At 35.4% G+C, this 23112-nt stretch overlaps 1 protein-coding gene across 4 annotated transcripts in view; it reads left to right on the top strand.

The window, feature by feature from the left end:
• The window catches only part of LRRC28 (leucine rich repeat containing 28), a 163840-nt gene that overhangs the window by 37146 nt on the left and 103582 nt on the right, over positions 1 to 23112 (top strand). For all 4 annotated transcript variants that reach the window (XM_021680508.1, XM_021680509.1, XM_021680507.1 and 1 more), the window contains exons 4-5: positions 5427 to 5464; positions 6387 to 6524. In XM_021680508.1, coding sequence (XP_021536183.1) covers positions 5427 to 5464; positions 6387 to 6524 — 176 coding nt within the window. The remainder of the gene's footprint in view (positions 1 to 5426; positions 5465 to 6386; positions 6525 to 23112) is intronic.

Genomic DNA, 23112 nt, shown 5'->3' with positions numbered 1-23112 from the left:
TGAGAGGGGGGAGGGTCAGAGGGAGAAGCAGATTACCCACTGAGCAGGGAGCCCGATATGGGACTTGATCCCAGGACTCCAGGATCATGACCTGAGCCAAAGGCAGTCGCTTAACCAGCCGAGCCACCCAGGTGCCCCTGCTTCTGTATTCTTAAGGGAGATTGGTCTGTGGTCTTCTTGTGATGTCTTTGGTTTTGGTATCAAGGTAATATTGGCCTCATAGAATGAGTTGAAAGAGTTCTCTCCGTTCTTTTCCTTTTCTTTTTTCTTTATTATTATTATTTTTTAAGTATCTTCTCAGTTACCTTAGTGGTCAACTAATGATTAGGTAGATATTTCCTTAGCTGCCTGAATCCAGTAAGTCTCCCAGTCTTTGCTGAGGAGCTTTGTTTTTGTGTGGCGGCAGGCCTCCACCTCTCAGCCTGGCATTTGACAATTTTGCCTTAGCCCTTGCTTGCTTATGTAGGAGCCTCAAGTTCAGCAGAGGTGATTGCTTAGGGTCTTTTCAACACTTTCCTGTGCATTTGCACATTTCTGGACCTGCCTGAGACCTTCTAATTTCCAGAAATATGCCAGAGCTTTCAGAGCTCCTATTGACATCTTACCTAACTTTTCCATTTAAAGTTTTTGGTTGTCTCCTGTTTGCTCCAGCTGTCATCTATTGGCTCAGGTGGCTGTGAAGTTAAACAATTGCCCATAATTTGTTTCAACTGGGGAAAAGGCAAGTTTCTAGTCAGATCCAATTAAAAATAGTATAGCAAGTGCGGTCTTCCAGGGAACCATGAAACAAGTCAAATGATGACAGTTCTCTGGGAGTGAGCTCTACCCTGGTTCTGTCCCTTCAGGTGTTAGCCAGGCTGCTGCTTTTCACTTTGATTGGGAGCTAGATTTTTTGTTGGTTTGTTTGGTTTTGCTTGTTTTTTTTCCATGCTTCTGCAGAGCTGGAGAGTGAGGGATAGAATTAGAGGAAATGAAAATGCCCCAAAGTTGACAGCTCACTATGTTTATTGAGATTTTGTCATTTTTCTTAAATTAACCCTCCCTCTATAACTTTGGTTAATTTCCACAGTTTTGTACATAAGCTTCTTACCATTTTTGCCAATATTCTTGTTGATTTTATGTAAAAGAATTTTTGGAGGTCCTTACTCTTTCTGGAGTAAGGACCTCCAAATCCCTTTCTGGATTTGTAGTTTCCTAAGAAATTGCCAAGTAATTTTCCAGGTTGGCTGCACCTTTTTACATTCTCCCCCAGCAAGATGTGCTTGTTCTCATTTCTCATTGTGGCTGTCATTTATATTTCCCTAGTGGTTAATGATACTGAACATCTTTTCAAGTATTTATTGGTTATCTGTATCTTTTCTACAGTAACATGTGTCTGTTGCTATATTCTATTTGAATTTATTTTTAGTTTTAAGAGTTTTTAAATATTATAGAAACCAGCTCTTTGTTGTATATGTTGTTTACAAATATTTTCTCCCAATGTGTAATTTGGCTTTTCATCCTCTTTATGTTCTTTGCAGAGCAAAAGTTTTACCTTTTGATGAGGTCCAGTTTATCACGTTTTGCTTTTATGTATCATGTTTTTAGTGTCAGTTCTAAGAACTCCTTGTCTAGCCTTAGGCCCTGAAGGTTTTCTCCTGTGAGAAAAATCTCATATTAGTTTTTTGTTTGAAAGTCTTAATAGTTTTTGTTTTACATTCATCTTCATAGTTTTGAAGTTTTGTTTAGGTCTTCTGAAATTAGAATTCTTGATGACTTTTTTGTCTTTCAGCATTTTTATGATGTTCATTATCTTCTGGCTTGTATTGTTTCTGAAGCGACATCTGCTATCTTTCTTATATTTGTTCCTTTGCATGTAATGTATTTTTTTTCCTTAGGCTACTTTGAAGATTTTTATTTTTACACTGTTTTTCAGGGATTTGATTTTGATATACCTTGTTGTGGTTTTCTTTTTTCTTATGCTTCACATTCATTGAGCTTCTTGGGTTTGTCTTTATAGTTTTCATCAAATTTAGCAATTTTTGGACATTATTTCTTCAGATATTTATTTCTGTACTCCTCTCTCTGGTCCCTGTTTCCAGGACTCTTACATGTTTGTTAGATTGTTTAATATTTTCGCCTAATCACCGACACTCTTTTCAGTCTTTTTTTCTTCTGTGTGCTTCAGCATGGACAAATTGTATTTCTCTGTCTTCAATATCTAATTTGCTGTTAACCCCACCTAGTGAAGCTTTCACTTTGTTCATTGTATTTTTGATCTATAGAAGTTTTGTTTGGTTCTTCTTCATACCTTAACACTTCTCTTGTAATGTTCATATTTTGCTTTAAATGCCTGAATATACTTTTTATAGTTGTTCTTATGTCCTTGTTTGCTGATTTTGTCTCTGTTCTACTGGATCTACTGGTGTTACACGGACTCTTTTAAATCATGGTTATTGGTCACATTTTCATGATTTATTGGTATGTCTAATACTTTTTGATTGCATGCTGGACCTTATGAGTTTTACATTGCTGATCTCTAGACTTTGTTGTCTTTCTTTTTCTTGTGCTTTATTCTGGCATGAGGTTATTTGCAATTTAGTTTGATCCTTTCATGGTTTGTGTTTACATTTCATTAGGACAGGTCTAGAGTAACCTTTTAGGGGTAGTTTAGCCCTGTAACTAGGGCATGGCCTTTATAGGATCTGATTTGAACGTGCCAAATAATCAACAAGGACTTGGTACACTTGCTGCTCAGAACTTAAATGCCTCCAGCCCTCTGTGAGCTCTGTGGACTCCTCAGCTGGTAGGTTTTCCATTACTTTTTGCCTAGGCTACATTTTAGAATTCAGCAATGAGTCAAAGTATCCTTACTTAAATTTTTAAAGGTTTTTTTTTTCCCCTGTAGCATCCTCTCCTCCAGAACTCCAGCCCACTACCCCACAACTTCCAGCTGCCTCAGTTTCCCTGAATTCTGACTTGTGTCTCTATAAGTCAGTGAGACTTACATACTTTGTTTGGGATCCCATTTATGTACCACAGTTCACAGTTTGCTTCCAGGTAGAAAGCTGGGGACATTGTGTGGCTTGCCTTGTTTCTTCTTTCTCAGGTAACATCCTAATTGCCTGTTTTTTATATCTGAAAATAATTGTTTCATGTATTACATCCAATTTTCCTGTTGCTTATAGCAGCCAGGTAAATCTGGTCCCTATTAATCCATCACGGCTGGAAATAAAAGCCCTGTTCTTTTAATTAAAAAAAAAAATCAACTTCTTTATTTTGGAACAATTTTATATTTATAGAAAAGTTGTAAAGAGAGTACAGAGTTCTAGACATCTCTCACCCAGTTTCTCCTGTTGTTAATATCTTAAAATTCCATGATACATTTGTCAAAAATAAGAAGCTGACATTGGCATATCACTATTAAGTAAATGTCTATATCTAATTTTATTAAAAAAACTGCCAAACTACTTTCCAACGTGACCGTATTGTTTTGCATTCCTGCCAGCAATGAATGAAAGCTCCTGCACTGTAGGAGAACATGATGAAAACTAGTCATGTTGAAACACCAACATTTCAACTACTTTGAAATTACAAAAAACAAGTAAAGAGACTTAAAATTGCTAAATCTTTGATTATAGATGACTCACAATAACTATAATAAGTATTACAATAACAATGGCATTCATGGTACTCTGTTCTAAGAGCTTTACATTTATTGATTCATTTAATCCTTACAGTATCCTGATGTTGTTGGTGTTATTATTCTCTCCTTCTATAGATTATGCAAGGGAGAAGTTGAGTAATTTTCCCTTGGGCACATGGCTACTGAGGTGCACTCATTCCGGCTCCAGAGCCTGTTTTCTGATCCATCCCACCAGTGATGATTATCACTAGCACATCAGAATAACTTGAGGAGTTGAGATGGTGTTTCACTTGGTAGGGATGGCTTAGCACACCTATGTTTTGTAGTTAGATTGGGAATATTCTATTCTTTCTGTAGACTGTATCTTGATTTTAATGTAGGTAAATTTAATGTGTTAAAATATATTTTTTAATTTCCTTCATAACAATGAGCACTTTAGTTCATGTTTTGATTTGGGCATTCATTTTAAGGTCCTTTTGCATATGTAGAACTTGAGTTTAGGCAAATATTTTGTGGGTAACTGAAAAATCAATTGTCTCTTTATTTTGGGGTCCAGGCACCCTGGCTTTTGTGTAACAAATGCAGATGTGTGTATACGTATGCGTGTGTGCTCGCACATTTATTTACATATGGTCTTTTGGCACCAAAGAAATTTTAGGGTCATCTATAAAGCAGTTAGGTATTCCTTCCTAAAATTAATGCTTAAAGAATATTGATTTTAAAATGTGAAATCATTTTAAATACACAAAGCAAGGAATAAAATATATGATAGAATGGAATAATTGTTTAAATTTTGTAGACCCAGCAGGTTAATACCTACACAAAATCTATTTAATGCATTACTTTTGTGTCTTTCTTATTTTGTGTCAGTGACATTTGAACATTTGATGTTAGGCTTAAAAATGTAGAAAATGTAGAAAAAAACAAAATTCTTTTAAAAATACTTTATGAAGATTGATTTATGAGGTATAACAAATACAATGATAGATTTGAAAATATAAAAAAATCTAGGTCTCTTGTCTCAAAATCAGTGATATAAATTAAAATTATTATGTGAATATCTCCTGTTGTCACTGTTCTGCTCTGAATAGTTGGCTGCTGCTGATTGCATAAAGTCTCCACCAGAGTGTGCTAAAGATACTTCAGTGGGAAAGTGTTATTTACGAGGCTTGTCTGGACTTGTCAGCAGGGGTAACTTTTTTTTTTTTTTTAGGAAAAGAATTTGATTCTTGTTTATGAGATTCCTTTTGCTGTGAAATAAATTATGTAGCTTGACAGTTGAGTATTTTTACAGATACTGTAAATGATCAGTGTTTAATCTCTCCATTCTTGGTTCTCAGTCAGCATATTAGCTGAAAATAGCTTTGATTTATTTTGTGAAATTATTCTTTAGAAATTGAAAGTTGCATTTTCATTTACGTAATAAGTGTTGATTTTCTTTACGCAATACGCGTTTTTCTGAAAACCTGAACACTTTAAGATGAACTAGGAAAACTAGTAATTTGTTTTTTAAGTTTAAAAAAAACCCTCAAAATATATCTATTGTGCATGCTTTTATTTTAAAATAACAACTTACATCAGTAAATAGGTTTAATATTTGCAATTCCAGCATAAAATATCATTCTCGAGCTATTAGTTATCTGTGATGACCACAGGTTTTGTGTCATGCACTTAGAGTAGGGTATGATAGAAAGCTTTGGTCCCTTTATATTTGATAAATTTCTAAGTGAGCATTTTACAGATTGGTTATCTAGCAAAAGTACTGGATGATAGCAAGTTTTTTTTTCTTCTTTCCCCTCAGGTACCTTCACTCAAATAACATAGTTGTGGTTCCAGAAGGTAAGTCCACTTCCAATTTTTAGTTAGGAGGTACCATAGTTTATGCTTTCCTTTATAATAGTAGAACAAATTTTGATTAGGAGTATTAGGGAACTTTACTTATAAAGCATCTTTATTAGTTTCAAAGATTAGTAAGTTCAGTTAACAATTTTGATTAAATAAACAATAAGTCTAAAATGGTTATAATGGTTAGGTAAATTATTATTGGATAGATTGTTGTTAGGTAAATAATAAAATGATAAATTTAAAAAATGTTTATTTTTTAATCTGTTTTTATTATTTTTTAAGTATTTTGTACACCCAACACAGGCTCGAACTCACAACCCCGAGATCAAGAGTCATATACTCCACTGACTGAGCCAGCCAGGCACCCCAAAATTTTTATTTTTTTTAAAGATTTATTTATTTATTTTAGAGAGAGAGAGAGAGAAGAGCACAAGCATGTGTGTAGGGGAGGGACAGAGGGAGAAGGAGAGAGAGAATCTCAAGCTGACTCCCTTCCAAGTGTGCAGCCCAACACGGGGCTCAATCCCACAACCCCAAGATCATGATCTGAGCCAAAAACAAGAGTCGGTCACTCAACTGACTGAGCCACGCAGGCGCTCTTTTAAGTTTTAAATTTAATAAATCCAGCTAAGAATTTTGGTTAGACAAAAAGACCTTATATATCGTTTAATCATTTATTTATTCAAGCAGTGCTTTACAGTGTAACATTTTTATTTGTGCTTTTTAACTTACCATATTTTATATCAAGGTTGAAGTCTTATCACTCCTATAAAATTTACTTTGATCTATGTTTTTACTATTTGTGCAACAGAAGCAGGGGTATTAAGATATTATAATTAGCGGTACTTGCGTTAAAGATTTGGCATAACACTTGGGTCAAATTAATTTTGCCTTTACCTTTGTTTTCTCTTTGAAGCCATTGGATCCCTTGTAAAACTCCAGTGTTTGGATCTTAGTGACAATGCCTTAGAAATTGTTTGCCCAGAAATTGGTCGTCTGAGAGCTTTACGTCATCTTCGATTAGCTAATAACCAACTGCAATTCCTACCTCCAGGTAATCATAGTCTGTAGCACACAATAGTGTGTCTATTTACAAATCTGTTTTTATTTCTGTTTCTCGCTGTGTGTCTAGGCAGTGAGCTTTGGGTATATTTGTGATATGGGATGGTCCATTTGTTTGAAGATGAAACTAAAGAATGTGGGTGAAATGTGTCTAAGGGTCTTTTACCTGATATGGACATAAAAAGGTGGCATTTATGTTTTTAGCTACAATTACTACAGTTATGCATTGTGATCAGTGCCCCTTCAAGTCACTCCTCTGGTGAAATATTTGTACAAAAAGGTAATTCAGTTCTGGACATTTTACATAAGAGAATTCAGATGAACTTCGCATGATGTAATCATTTTAGTACCCAAAAAGGAAATACAGTGTTTTCTGTCGTTCTCTAGTGAGGTAAATGATGTACAGTAATTTTGATTTAATCTTATTAGAATTTCATAGTAGAATTTAAGTTTGAATCCTAGAACTAATTGTCAGTTCTGCCTACTGAACATCCTCCTAGAATGTGATGTACATATGTATAGTACTGACATTCTGCATTCTCTTGAGCTACCATTAAACCCTCTGACTTTCTTACAAGGGGCATAAAGGGGCCTTCCTTTGTGAATCCACACGTTTGCAAATTCTGTCATATGTCATTTCCCATATTTAAAAAAAAGTGAAGTATGTTAAAAAAATAAAAAAACTTGTGCCTTAAATATTATATGAAAGTTACTTTGCATTCAAGAATGAGCAGAGAAAAATGCAGATGTCACATTGTCGAAGATTATTTCTACTTAGTAACTCATGAACACCAACCAGTGTCTTAGTGTATCCAGGTGAAATGTGTGACTCAACCAAAATTACAAACTACTACCTGCCGTGGAACTTCAGGGTCACATGAGAATGATAAAAACTACTCATGCTTAACCCATGAATGAAAAAGTCTATAATATTTTTTTGTGATATAAAAAAGACTTTCTCTAAAGTCTTTTAAGTACAAACATTTCTAAGTGAAACACAGTAACCCATTAATTTTTAAACTTTGTGTGCTGGCCTTAATAATATAGGTTCAGTATTGTTTACAAAAATAGTACAGTCTGGTTAAAAAATTCTTTAGCCCTATATAATTACTGTCTTACATTTTCCAACGATAGTTAATACAAAAATTTCAATATGGTGTAGGAATCTTATCTTTCTTTTAGAGTTTATTGTATGAAATCAGGCTCAGTGGTGTTTTATCATTCTAGCTTTCATCAGGTTTATATATTCAGATACTCAGGAAATTAGATTCTCTTTTGGAGATTGGCTAGGAAATGTATCAGTAAAGATAATACTTTGGGTTTTCATATTTTCATATGTGAAACTTCTATAAGATCTATTGTAAAATCAAGATACATGGATATAATACTGTATTCAGAAGCCCCTTTTTATATATACTTAAAGAACATATGAGAAATATACGCTTCTGTTAAACCATTGTTCTTTTATTCTGTTTTTTCCTGTAATATAAGAGCATTTTGTGATAGAATGTGGTCATTTCCTTCCATTATATACTCTTAGAGGTTAAGGATGTGCTACTAATATCATTGACTGCTTCCTAATAACCAGTGAAGGGTATAGGTTTTCTGACTGCTTGCATCTAATTTTTAATTTATATCTCACGTGTTGCATAATAGATTTTAAGCATTTACTGCTGGTTTTATTTCCATAGCTTTCGTCTGTTGTATATGTTTGGTTTTGTCTGTTTTGGGTAAAATTATATACAGTAATAGCTGTACTTTGAATAGAAACTTTTGACTGAGCCGTGTATAGATTTTTTTCTTTCTAGGCCATCGTCAGGAGCAGTGGACTAGACCTTACTCATTATTTGATTCACTTTATTTATCTCTTTATGAGGTAATTTCATATGTTATGATTTGAATGGCTGAGGGGTTAGGTACATATCCCCCAGGTTTCTGATCATGTTGGGCATATACAATGGGAAAGTAGTCTAAGTGTGGTTAGAAAAAAAAAAAAGTGAGGGACTCCCTTATCTCTATTTGATGACAATAGACACCAGTTGATATTTGATTGTTAGCCCCTTCCACCTAGTCCAGGCTATTATGTATAGACTTCTACTTCTTGAAAGACTTAACATTTCATATGTGCATTTGTTGTAGTTGAAAAACCTTCAAATATAATTTCATTCTCAATATTTAAAATTTTGAAAAAGTTTATACCAGTATTTGAAAAATCTGAAACATTTGAAAAATCCAGATGCATATATAGAGAGTTTTAAGATTAGGCTCTAAGAATGAATTATAGGGGTTTCATGAATGCCCTGAAATTTGCACATAGTTTGATATTTATGAGTATGTCCGTGTTGCTGTGGAGAAGGTCGAGTGTTTTCAACAGTTTCTCAACCACATCCATGACTCATATGGTTGATTCTGTTGAGTTGTGTGCCAATACCTACCTGGTAGCAGCCATGTGGATGGGACCCATTTTCTGGGATGTCCCTTTCCCCCATTCTGTTAGATTGAACATACTGCCATTTTCTTTCCTTGTGACATGGCCTTATCTCTACAGTTGATTAGTGCTGGTGTAGGTACCTGATGCAAGCAGAACAGTTCTTATCCTGGGAATTTTGGAAGAGGCTGGTGGGGGAGAAGGAGAGAAAGTGAGAGACATCAGGGGAAATGGGAAAAAAAATCAGTCTCTTTTTCTCTCTGGGCTATTGCACAATGCTGTGTAATCTTGCGAGGTGCTGGGAAGTAGCCACGCAGACTGGGAAACAGAAAAAGGAAGAAAGATGAAGCAGATATAGAGAGAGAAGATGGAGGCAGAGACTTACTAAGTTTTCTTTAGTATCCCAATCACTGGTTGTGTCCTTAAGGCCCATAGGCTTTGTGCTTATTAAGATAGCTCTACAACATTCTTTGCACCCTTTTTCTTAGATGTTCTCCACTCCCCCCCCCACCCCCCCCCCGACCACCGGTAGTTTTTTGGGAGGAACAGAGAACACTGGTGTGAAGTGGTGACAGGATAGAGGAATGTAGAGACAGATTAGAGTATGTTACTAAGCCAGTGTAGGGGAGGTACAATTTTTCCTCTGCACTCTTAGGGTCTCTAGCTGGGCCCAAGAATTAACTAACAGATCAGCAGGAGAATTAAGACAGATCAACAGGAGAAAAGTATACAAATTTTACTTAGTAATTTTTACCTATGCAAAGGAAGCTTTATCAGAAAAATGAAGACCCAAAGAAGCAGTTAAAGCCAAACACCTATACACTAGGTTGGACAAAGAGTAGTAGTTGTGAAAATGTGGTAAGACAAAGGGGTTTGGCTTAGGGCAGTTAATTGTGAAACAGTGACTAGGAATGTAAGGGTTGTTTAACGAGGTTGGTTTGTTAAGATCTCCCTTGGCCTCTACTCTCCATCTCTGGTGATAAGAATGTCTTCCTTCCTCCTGGTACAAGGAAGACACCTTTCACATGGGAATTTTATTTTGTGTTTTTAGGAAGGGAAGGTCAAAGTGCCTTCTTGCATCTGCCAGTTTTCAGCGCCTTTAACTCAAAATAATTAATATGCCAGAGTGGCATATTTTGGGGTGGCATGCTCTAAACTCCTCCACCAGCCACCATAGTGGGCACTGAGAGCTTAATCCTGTGTAAAACACAAGGAATCATCCTGCTCAAGTGTTGAGAGGCCTAAGCATTTGAACATCAACTCCCAAAAAGTATTGGTTCAGAGTTGCTTAGATGAGGGGGTACTTGTTGTCCCTATACACGTGGCAGAGCAGCGGCCTTCTGTAGAGAAAGCCTCAGCCCCAGAGGTATGGATACTGGCAGCGGAGCACTGACCAGAGAACACCCAGGTGGTAGCTCTGAGTCATCTATGCATGGGGCTCCAACGAACTCGGACAGACACGCACTTTGGACTGAAGAGAGGTTCTTGATACACCTGCTTTAAATATCTTCCTGACTTAGTCCATAAGCCAGCCTGAAAGATAAGGCTAATTTAATAATATGGATTTAACTGGTTCCAAGAGGAATAAATAATCATCACTCAAAAAAATCTCCCTGGCTAAAATTATTGAAGTCATGGTTTATGGTATAAGAACTTTGGAATCTTGAAGTATTTTTTCTGAGCAGGCCTCATTCCCCTTTTAAAAAATTACTATCTTAATAACTTTGTATTTTGTTTGGCAATGAGTTTTGTAGGTTTGTATCCAAATACCATAAGGAAGAGGTTAAATGAATATTTTTTTTACTGTGATATTTAAAATTTTTATTTTTGATCTTTATTTTTCACACATAAAAATCATATTTTTAAGGTATGCAACATGTTTTTTTGATATGTGTATACAGTGTGAAATGATTACCACAGTGAAACTAAGTAACATACCCATCACCTCCTGCAGTTACCATGTGTGTGTTGAGAACACTTGAGATCTACTCCCTTAGTAAATTTCAAATATACAAAATATTATTGTGTATTAATAATACATTGTACAATACATTAACTTAAATGTATTAATACATTATTATTGCCTTTGCTTTTAAAAAACTTTTTATTATGGAAAATTCGAAATACAAAAGTAGACAGAATAGAATGATGAACCCCCATATACCCAACACTGAACTTGAACAGTTATCCTTGAAGACCCTCTTGTATTTTTCTTTTAATTTTTTTTCTTCGTATTTTTGTTTTTTTTAATTGAGGTAAAATTTACATATAGTGAAATGCACAGATGTTTCTGAGTTTTGACAAACATATATACCCATGTAATCAGCATCTTTGTCAAGATATAGAACATTTCCATTACCCCAGAGAGTACTCTCATGTCTCTTCCAGTCTGTTTGCCATAGGTGAACACTCTTCTGATTTCTGTGACCACAGATTAATGGGATCTGCTGTTGAACATAATATAAGTGGAGCCATATATTCAAGATGCATCCATTCTCTTACATGTATCTGTAGTCCATTCTTCTATAATTTGCAGGGTAGTATTCAAATGTTTGAATATACAGCTCATATATTTTTTTCCCTCTTGATGGACATATGGGTTTCTTCTAACTTTGGACTATGATGAATACAGCTAATATTAAACATTCTTGTGTAAGGCATTTATTTATTTGACAGAGAGAGACACAGCTAGAGAGGGAACACAAGCAGGGGGAATGGGAGAGGGAGAAGCAGCCTTCCCATGGAGCAGGGAGCCCGATGCAGGGCTCAATCCCAGTACCCTGGGATCATGACCTGAGTCGAAGGCAGATGCTTAATGACTGAGCCACCCAGGTGCCCCTTGTGTAAGGCTTTTTATGGATATATATGTTTCCATATATATATATATATGCATATATATATACTTATTACAATTTACTTAGGATGTTGTACCACTTAATATAAATTGTACTCTTCCCAGTAGTGTACTTCCATTTACCCTCTTTGTGTTCTTATATAGTATTTTTTTCTATATGTTATGAGCCCTACAATATAGTGTCAATTTTGCAACAGTCAGTTGTCTTTAAAGGAAATTAAGATAATAAAAAAGATATTCTTTGTTTTTAACCCATATATTTACTATTACCCATGCTCTTCATTCTTTCATGTGGATGTATTTTCTATTTGGTATCATTTCTCCTCAGCCTGAAGTACTCCTTGTAGTGCAGGTCCTCCGGCAATCAACTGTCTCAGTTTTCTTTATGCAAAACTGTCTTTATTTTTGAAGACTATTTTCTCTGGATATAGAATTCTCAATTGACAGGATTTCTTTCTGGCACTTTATGAAGGTGACCTTCCATTGTCTTCTGACCCCATTGTTTCTAATGAGAAATCAGTTGCAATTTGTATCATTGTTACCTTGTATATAATACCTTTTTCTATGGCTATGTTAAAATTTTTCTCTTTATCTTTTGTTAGCAGTTTGTTTAGGATGTGCCACAATGCAGGACTTTAAAAATATCCTGGTTGGGGTTTTCTTGATTCCCAAATTGGGAAGTTTTCTGTCATTATTTCTTCAGATATTTTTCTGCCCCGTTTCCTCTCTTTTTGGGAGCTCTAGTCACACACATTAAATCGTTTGATATTGTGTCACAGGTCACTGAGGCTTTGTTCATCTAAAACAATTTTTTTCCTCTTGATCTGAACGTTGCATGATACATCTGCTGATCTGTCTTCTGCTCACTGACTCCTTTTGCTCTCTCCAGTATGCCATTTATTAAGCACTTTTTCACCTCACAGTTTTGTCCCCTTTGGTACCCTGTCCTACATTTTCCAGCTGCTTCAGCTCTCCAGGTCGGATCTCTGGTTCTTCTGCTCTTTGAGACTGCTGAGCTCCGCTTGGGTTCTACTTCCCTGTGCTGTGGCCCAGAGTGCACCCCTTGGCAGAAAGCCACGTCCCAACACGGGACTCACCTCTTCAAGGATCAAAGTTCTGTGTTTCCGGTCTGTTGCTTGAACACAGTTGCCTCATCTATTTTTGAGTGGTTTTATTATATTTTGGTGGGGAGCAAGTCTGGTGTCAGTGACCCTGTCATATTTGGAAGTGGGAGTCCATTACATGTTCTTTGATTTCTCATCTGATTGCTAACCTGCATGCTTTCATATATATGAATTACGTACCACTTAAACATTTGTATATTGCCTTCTACTTGGAAGAGTATTTGTTAGAGAACAAATTTAAACTCATTTTATTCCAAAAGCTTTTTCTAACTTGATCAAGTAAAATTATGTATGTGATTTATTAGGAAGACAAATACCATGCACTTGCAAATAAAGGAATATTAAGGAAAGATTTCCATCAGTGCAGAGCTGCTTGCCAAACATTTTGTGATTCACCCTTTGGTGAAGACCACAAGGGATGGATATTAGAAGCATCCGCTCACTCTTGATAGTCAACAGAAGCCTGATGCTTTTGTGATTTGCTGTAAACTCCCATGAGAGAAGATTGTGGTAACAAACAAACAACAAAATGTAACCAGGAGTCAGAAAAGATGTTGCTGACATCTGGCATATAAATCAGCCTATTTAAAAAAAAAATTTTTTTTTTATCCTTGAAAGTTGTTTTGCATACCAAAAAAGGAAAGACTTTTAGTCCAAATTAAAAACATTAAAGCAGTCTATGTTGTATTTTAATAATAAAAATTTTTTTTAAATAATGAAAGCACACAAAAGCACATATGTCTGCAAAAATAAAATACTCAAACACAGAAATATGTGCTACATATAATTAGCCTGAATTGTTCCAAAAACTCAGCCTTCAAGTATGGTCAAGTTTATTATTTTTTTTCTTAAAATGTGTTTTTCTTCTAGTTTAGCCTCTCATTGCTTTATTGAAATGAAATTTAGTATCTCTTCTTAGACCTGTCCTGTCGCCACTTAAATTGTTCTGAAATCTCTGTGCTCATTGGTCTAATGTGGAGGCAGGGAGGAACAGCAGATCAGCCTTCTTCCTGGAGAGCACATAGCAGGAATGGAGCCTGGTCATGCTAGGCTTCCACTGTTGCTCACCACCCCGATTGTTGAGACGTCATTGGCGTACCCTGACAGATGATAGCACAGGCTGTAGTGCTTCTTCAGAAGTGCCGACCCCGTTCCTGTGGGTATAGACTGGTCACTGGTGATCCACATTGGCGTTCCCTGGGTTAGTTTCTAGGGATGCTGGGTGGCTTCAGGAACATGGGGGCAGCCCTGGTTTCATTGCCATCTCTTCCATTGTGCCTGCCACTCAGAGATCAACTCAAAGGGAATCCTCAAAACACAAAGGATCTTATTGTACCCCCTTCCCCCAAATTATCATGGCTCTTCACCCCCATTACCCTCCTTGGTGGCTACCATAGTAATTTGGGGGTAATTTACCCTCCTAGGGAGACTCAGCTTTTCACTGATTCCACATCAGTGCTGGTAAATTAACTAGTGAGCACATTTTTTCACTAATAAAGAATCTAAATAATTAATCTCTGGTAGAGCACCCCTCTGGTGTCACCAGGCCATATATATATGGTCAGCATTATATATAAATAGACTTTATTTGGTAGGGTTATCTAGATTACCTGGGGCACTGACTTACTGTTTCATCTGCCTAACAAATATTTGTTGGTTCAAAGTACCATGCTATGTACTAGAGGAAGTGGGGATGGTGAAGGTGCACAAAATCTAGACCCAGACTTCAAAGGAGCTTGTGATGTTTTATTGTCTAATACTTTAGACTAATATTTGTACTTTCAAGGAAGAGAGTAGACAGGATAGAGAAAGAAGTATTGAGTGTGTTTAGTACTGAGTTATCTGGGTACAGTGCAGAGTAGTTAAGTTACCTATTTGACAACTAATGGACAGAGGGATAAAATCTAACAATTTACCCATCCTCAGCTTGCTAGATGGCCACAGAGTAATTGAATAAATTGTCTACCAGAGTTCTAAACTCATATTCACAATCTGTTCTTTCATTGTCTCTTATAGGCATATAAATTACTTCATTAGTATCTTTGTTACACATAACACTCTATTAGTAAGGTAACTTTATACCATAGCTAAATACATATTACTTCATAGTAACATAAAGATTTTTTGTTCAGGTTTTTAGATAACATTATCTCAGTATACTAAAACGCATGGATTTCTCAAAGAATATTTTTATATTCGATACTATTACATATTGTACAATCTGATTACAAATGGAGCTAAAACTTTACAATTTTGTTTACAAACTTTCCCAAGGTTTAAAAATTGGGCAAAAACCTTGGAATAAAAATGGCCATTAAGATTCTTCTAAAAGAAAAAAAGTTTTGTTTTCTGGACCGTGCATCCTTTTCAGTGTCAAGTTAATACAGAAAGTACTCCTTTTTAGGAAAGATGTGAAGGGAATTGGCGGAACACATGCCAAGCGTCTGAAAAACAAAAGTTCATTGTGATGATACTTTTTAAAAAAAGGCAAAAGGAGAAAAGTTAGTCCTTCAGACTTGGAAAGCCTCTCACATCAATCATACTACTGGCTAAGGCATGTTGAATTCCTTTCCATGGCCCATTCCTTTGTGAAAAGATTTAAAAGCAGCTAACAATCATAATAGCAGCGACCCAATTTGAAATCCCAAGGGGAATACTTCCAAATTTACTTTACATGCAGTACTGTTATTAATCCCTTTCTGTGTACAATTAATTTTCTCCACCATGGTCTATTATGAGCATGGTGCTGGTGGGAGCCGTGGAGACAGTGCAGAGGTCAGCTGAAGAGGATTTAAAGGAGAAGTCATGCATGACGTTGAGAGACTGAGCTGATGTGTAAGTGGTGTTCGGGATCCAATGATTTGGATTCGAGTATTTCCCATTGTTTTATCTCTGCAATATATTCAACTCCTAGTCTGTCACACACACTCCTTTTAGGATTATCTTTCTAAATTACAGATTTGAAAAACGACTTCGGCAGTTAAAATGCTTCACTTAAATAATTTGCCAAAAGTGTTGTGGTTACAGTGAGAGAAGCCCATAATGGGTTCATAACCATATGTTTATCATGAATACCAGGAATTAGGGGTATTAAAAAAAAGCTGATGAATATAAATGATCTTAATCTTTTGGAGTGAATGTTATTGAGAATTTATAAAATGTATTTTTTTAGGCACAACTTATTAATGGGAATTCAGAGATTGAATTGTTATTTTTGGACATAAATCAACTTGCAGTACTTTCAAGGTAGTGTGGAGTAATTTCTATCATAGCTTTGGTATCTTGGCAAAACTTGGGGTTCATAGTTCATTTTTACTGAAGAGCTTTTGAGCATTAAATATGTTTTTTATATTTTAATTTGTATCATATTTGTGATTTGATTTGATTAGTATTTGTGAACCAGTCTTTGGAAAAGACGAGTTTTAAATAGATACATTTAAAAAGGTTATATTTTCATGGTTATTTTATAGCTGTCTTTTTTTTTTTTTTTACCTTGATTTCAGTATGCTGTTTTAGGTCGAACTGTATATAATTGTGAAGAAAAACTAAGTGATAGAATATAGGTTATGTGCTGAATAGGTATTTCCTAAAAAGTATTGTCTTCAGGGTATTTATTTTGTTTCATATTTTATTTGAAATACTCATTGCTTACTTCATCTTTAAATTGTTTTAACCTGTTAAAGGTTTTAAGTCATTGTCTATTGTGCAAGTAATTTTAAAGGTAGTGATTGTTTTAGTAAATGAAAAGCTTTATGATTTGCCAAGGGTTGATGTAATGAGAAGTAAGTAAAATTTAGTTTGATATGGTTTGTTACCAACCCCCCCACACACAATTGACATCACAGTTCTTTGTTTAATCCTTTCTACTATTCCTTTTTTTAAAAAATCAAAATCTTACGCAGATATGTTGTTTTTAAACAACTTGTGTTAGTTTTCATTGTGTATTTATTCGTAAATGAGGAAACTTGAAGTCAAAACTGTGGCTGTCGAAGTGTCAAGGGATTTAAAAAATGGATGTCCATTAGCTGGTTTTATATCTTCTATGTTTCTTCACTAGATTTGCTGACATTCTGAAAGAGAAAGTCTGGCAGGTCTTGTTTTGATGACTTTTTTATTTTTAGTTTCAAAAGTTTGGCATTCATTACTTTAGTGTGAACTTACAGTATCAGTATCAGTGTCTTAGTATTTATTTTTTGGGGAGTAACAGCTGGTTTTTTAGAAGTCATATTATTTACTTACACGTTTAGGTTCTTAACACGAATCTGTTTTCCTTAAACGAGTTTTTACTGTAATTTTATAGTCATTTTGTAAAATGTTGAAATAATTGAGTTTGTTGGAAATAATAGCTGAAAGATACACATGGATGTTTAGAGTAATCTCAGAATTTTTCTTTCCCGTATCCATTTTTGCCTCCTTTTAAAATTTAAATGTATATTTTCATGAATGTAAGTTTTTATAAGTCGAATAAGATTAAATTGAATTATTAAGTCTTCAGTTGAGTAACCAAAGAAATATTTTTACAATTTTCTCTTTGCATGACTTGAAAAGGATGTTTACTCTAAAGCAGAGCAAATATAGCTTGGAAAACATTTTCAAAAAGTAGGCACAATTATGCATATTGTTGTATATATCCCAAACCCAAATTATGATTTCTGTGGTGCAGTTCTTCATATTGCCTGCTCTCTCTAGGTGACTGAATATTACCTATTTGAGTATGTGAGACAACTTTTCTTTACTAATTTTTCTGCATAATCAGTGGAGAGTCACAAATATTGTCTTATATACATGGAATATTGTCTTACAGTCTGTATACACACAAGAGAAACTGCTCTTGTTCAGAGATAAATTTCCATGCTTTGTTCACTTAAAGTGAAATGATCCAGTGACATAATTGAAAATATATTTCACACATATCAAATCCCTAAATTATTTAGCAATTTAAGAACCAAAAATTTATATCACATTTAGTGAGTGATATGTTAAGTATAGACTATAGAATACTGTTAATTTTAAATGAGAGAGAAAAATGAAAGTTTTATTCTGTTTGTCTTTTGAGATTCTTAACATAGTAGATCAAATCAGCTTTGTAACTCAACAATTAGTACAACTTTACCTATTCTGTACTTAAGAATTTTTTTCTAGGGCGCCTGGGTAGCTCAGTTGGTTAAGCAACTGCCTTCAGCTCAGGTCGTGATCCTGGAGTCCCAGGATCGAGTCCCACATCGGGCTCCCCGCTCAGTGGGGAGTCTGCTTCTCCCTCTGACCCTCTCCCCTCTCATGCTCTCTCTCACTCTCTCTCTCTCAAATAAATAAAATCTTTAAAAAAAAAAAGAATTTTTTTCTAAAATGCCAATCATCGTATCTATTTTACTTGAATGCTCTTGGTTTGCCTATGATATCCTGTGAAATTGCTTTTGGACTTTATGGCTAAAGCTATTTGAATTTCCTATACTTAGAATTCCATGGAGCTTTAAGAACTGTGAACTTTCAATAAAGCAAAAGCCTATAAACTTAATGCACTGAATCCCTATGTCTCCATTTTCTTACTCAGCGTGGTACATAGGTTTTAACTTGATGGGTTCTAATATACCTTTTACCACTAAAATCCAACATCCTTAAATTTATGCTAACGCTAACAGGTTTCATTTTATGAAGGTCATGGAATTAGTGTCAAAAATCTGTTTCTGATGCTAAAAGACATGACATAATACAAGGAATGAGCATTTATATATCATATCTGTTTATCTCCTATTGATAGTTTAAATTTCTAACTACTTCTAAATCAGAAACTCTGTAAAGTTATGATATAGAAACAGTAAAGCAAGAAATAGCACTTTGATTTCCTTATCTCCAGAGCTCTCTGTGTAATCAGTTTACAAAGTGTGACCTGTACACAACTTGTTTTCCTCCACATCACTTTTTAAAGTCCCCTAAGTAATATCTTGTTAATCTTTGTAACAATGTCAGTAATGTTCCTGGCATGAGTTACTAATTTATTTAAACTACTGCCCATTGATTTTTTAAAAACATCTTTATAGAGGTATAATTTACACAGCATAAAATTTACCATTTTACATGTTCCATTTGATGAATTTTATTTAAATGTACACAGTTGAGGAACCCTCATCACAGTCGAGTTCTAGAATATGTCCATTGTCCCCAAGAGTTCCCCAGTTCCTGTTTGTCGCCAGCCCCTGTTTTTACGCCCAGCCACCTGCTCATCTTTCTATTTCTGTGGTTTCACCTTTTCTAGAAATTACGTATAAATGGAATCATGTAATATGTAGCCTTTTGTGTCTGGCTTATTTTACTTAGCATAATGTTCTTGTACACAGTTTCGTGTTTTAGTAGTTTGGGTTTTTTTTTTTATTGCTAAGTAACATTTTATTGTATGGATGTGCCATATTTTGTTTATTCACTAGGTGATTGACCATTTAAATTGTTTTTAATTTGGGCTGTTAATGAATAATATTCCTGTGAAGCTTTGTGCACAAGCTTTTTGTGGGCAAATGTTTTCCTTACTCTTGGGTAAATGCCTAGGAGTAGAATTGCTGGGTTGTGTGATTAACTGTATTTTTCACTTTGAAAGAAAGTGCTAAACTGTTTTCCAAAGTAGCTATACCATTTACATTCCTGCTAGCAATGTATGAGGGTTCTAGTTCCTCCACATCCTTGCCAACATTTGGTATTTTCAGTCTTTTTATTGTGGCTGTTCTGGTGGCTGTACGGTAGTAACTCGTTATGATTTTATTTTGCATTTCCCTAGTAACTGAAGATTAAGCATCTTTTTATGTCCTCACAAAATTCATATGTTGAAATCCTAACCCCCAGGGTGATGGTATTAGGAAGTGGGGCCTTTGGGAGGTAATTAGGTCATCAGGGCAGAGCCCTCAAGAATGAGATTAGTTCCCTTATCAAGGAAGCCCAAGAAAGCTCCCTCACCCTTTCCACCACGTCGGGTCACAGTGAGAAAATAGGTGTTAATGAGAAAGCAGGCCCTCACTAGACACTGGGCCTGCCAGCACTGTGATCTCGGCTTCCCCAGCCTCCACAACAGTGAGAAATTTCTGTTGTTTTTAAGCCGCCCAGTTTATGGTATTTTTGTTATAGCAGCCTGAACAGACTAAGACAGTATCTTTTTCTTGTGCTTATTTGCCATTTCTTTGGTGAAGTATATCTATTTAGAAATCTTTTGCTCAATTTTGTTGTGTTCTTTTTTTTTAAAGATTTATCCATTTTAGAGCGAGTGGGGTGAGGGAGGGGCAGAGAGAGGGAGACAGGCAGACTCCCTGCTGAGTGGGGAGCCCGACAGGGGACTCGATCCCAGGACCCTGAGATCATGACCTGAACTGAAACCAAGAGTCGGACGCTTGACCAACTGAGCCACCCAGGTGCCCCTAAGTTGTTTGTGTTCTTATTATTAGTTAAGAGTTCTTAATACGTTCTGATGTTAAAGGATAGTTTTCACAAAAAAAGGTAAGATCATGATTTCCATACAGATGTAAAAATTTTAAAATGTGTTAAACCTTTTATTTAACCTGTTAATAAGGAGACTGCTAAGGTATTATAACCAGTTCAAAGGAGGATGCAAAGAACAGAACATTTATAGATTAAGAATATTGAAATGGAAGCAAAGCTGGTTTTCTCCACAGGGACAGAGGGTTGTCTCTCCATGGAAAATAATTCATTTTTGTGTTTATAAACAAGGATTATTTTACATTGCTATCAGTGATCTACAACTTACAGAGTTGTGAAATAGCTCTCATAGAATGAGAATCAGATAACCTGGAAGGAGATGTTAGAGACCAGGGGTTAGCAAACTCTGACCTATGGGCCAAATCTGACCCTCCACTTGATTTTGTAAATAAAGTTTTATTGGAAGACAGCCGTGCCCATTCATGTACATATTGTCTATGGCTGCTTTTGTGCTGCGGTGTCAGAGTTGAGTGGTTGTGACAATGACTCTATGGTTCACAAAGCCTAAATTGTTTACTAAGTGGCCCCTTAGAGCAAGTTTGCCAACCCTACTCTTGTCTGAATGCAAGTCCTTTATCAGATGTATTATGTATAAATATTTTCTCCTAGTCTGTGGCTTGCCTCTTCATATTCTTTTATACATGGGATATTCAGTTGTTCCAGCACAATTTGTTAAAAAGACTTTCTTTGTTGAATTTTCCTGGTAACTTTGTTGAAAATCAGTTGTCTGTAAACATATGGGTTTTTTTCTAATGTTCTGTTCTGTTAGTCTTTGTGTCTCTCCTTATGACAACACCACATTGGCTTGATTAGTGTAACTTTATAGGAAGTTTGGAAATACCATGTAGGTCTTTCAGTTTGTTGTTTTTCTTTTCAAATTTCTTTTGAAAAATAAATTTCATTGATTTTTTACAACCAGAGAAAATCAATTTTTCCTTCTTTTTGGGTATTTCATCTATTTACATGTTTCTTTATGTTGCAGTAAGGAGGTAAAAATGAGGGTCTGGAAGACCTTTTATTACACTGATCAGTGGGGATTAGTACACTATTGAGTATAATTTCTGATCAATCTATTACTTGCTTTTTATTTATGTAACTTTTTAAGCTCGTGTCTCTAATTTTACTGTGCCTCCCACAGCAGGGTGCCTCTTATCAATGATATAGGGACAGTGAAGGGCCAGACAACGGGGCCAGATGAACATGGTTTGAATTGTGACTTCAGTAGGATGGACAGTTGAAGGATAGCCTTGAGACTGAGGGAGATTGCTTCTGCTTGTCCAACCCCTGTGGACCTGCTTCTGCTCCTCAGTGATGGCCAGATCGTGGTAGTGGGAGTTGAGCAAAAAGAAGACAAAGGCTCGGGGTTTTGTCTCACACCAGATAACCTAAATGCATTTCATTGTTGTATAAAAATCATGGAAATATGTATAAAAAGATTAGATGAAAGGATACCAAACAACTAGGATGGTTACTAGAAGAGTTCTCTTTGTGGCTTCTTTCTAAATATGAAAGTCTATATTGCGGAAGGTTGGGAAGTAAATATTTTGAACATCTTTTTCTTTTAAGTCATGTTTGATAATCAAGCCTTTCAGGGCCTATTATAACACTCAAATTTTAATCTTTCTATAAATGTGTAAATTCTGGTATTTATATACATTTCATCCATATAAAATATAGATTTTATAGCATATATTTAAATTTTTAAGTTCTTGCATAGAAATAACTAAAGTAAAATAAATACTACTTTGAAATGTCTCAATATTTAACAAAATGTTTATAAGAAATATCACTCAGATATTGCAATAAAAAGTTCTCCCAGCACCCTTAGGAGTCAAACTTTAGCTTTTGAGAAAGTATCAGGTGTGTTTAAAATACTTTAAGGAATGTTATTTAACAACTATCGTCTTTTGAAACCCCCTGATATGCTAATTAGGGGAAAGTGAAATTTGGAATGTGGAAAATTGGATTTTCCCTTCTATATTTTTCTGTCATTCTAAAATTTGAAAATAAACAAGGTGACTTTGTTCTTTTGAAATCCTGCTTTGTGTTCCTTTAATCAGGTCTCTGAATGCTCCACTTAGTTTCTCTAAACAGTGCTCTACATAAAGTATGTTAGTAGATCTTTGTAAAAATTGTGATGAATAACTTCCCATTTCTTTCTCACTGCTTAAAAAAATAAGGTAGTATTTCAGTATCCATCATTAAGGCATTAAGCCTTGAATGGTAGTAGTTTATTTTCAACATCATGATTAAGGCTATTCAGAAGAATACTTTGTTAAACGTTTGTATTTCTCCCTTTGTCTTCATTTAATTATTTCTCAGTATTGCTCCTTATTAGGCTAAATTACTTTGGTATCTCTAATTAAAAATTAAATATCTTATAATGATCTGGCTTTTAAGAAGACAAGCCGACTAATGATGCCGAGCCTTTTCTCTTTGCTGTTGGCCCAGACATTGCCCGCTTTGGTTTCCTAATTTAGTAACAGAAATAAAACTATGCACGACTGGGCAGGTTTGGCATGCCGGCATCTAGCCAGGAAGCATGGGTTTCTTAAGTAAGTAGACCGATGGGGATTTGTGGAAAACACAGATTACGTTACATGAGCTTTGCGCTTCGCAAATCCCTAACTATTTAAAGGAACTCAGCTAACCCACGGCCACCGAAAGAAAAGTCCATTTTGTTTAAACACACATGTAC

The sequence above is a fragment of the Neomonachus schauinslandi genome, chromosome 9, assembly GCF_002201575.2.
Source record: "Neomonachus schauinslandi chromosome 9, ASM220157v2, whole genome shotgun sequence".
Lineage (NCBI taxonomy): Eukaryota > Metazoa > Chordata > Mammalia > Carnivora > Phocidae > Neomonachus > Neomonachus schauinslandi.
Note: the sequence above shows the minus strand (reverse complement) of the source record. Positions and strands in the feature narration are given on the sequence as shown.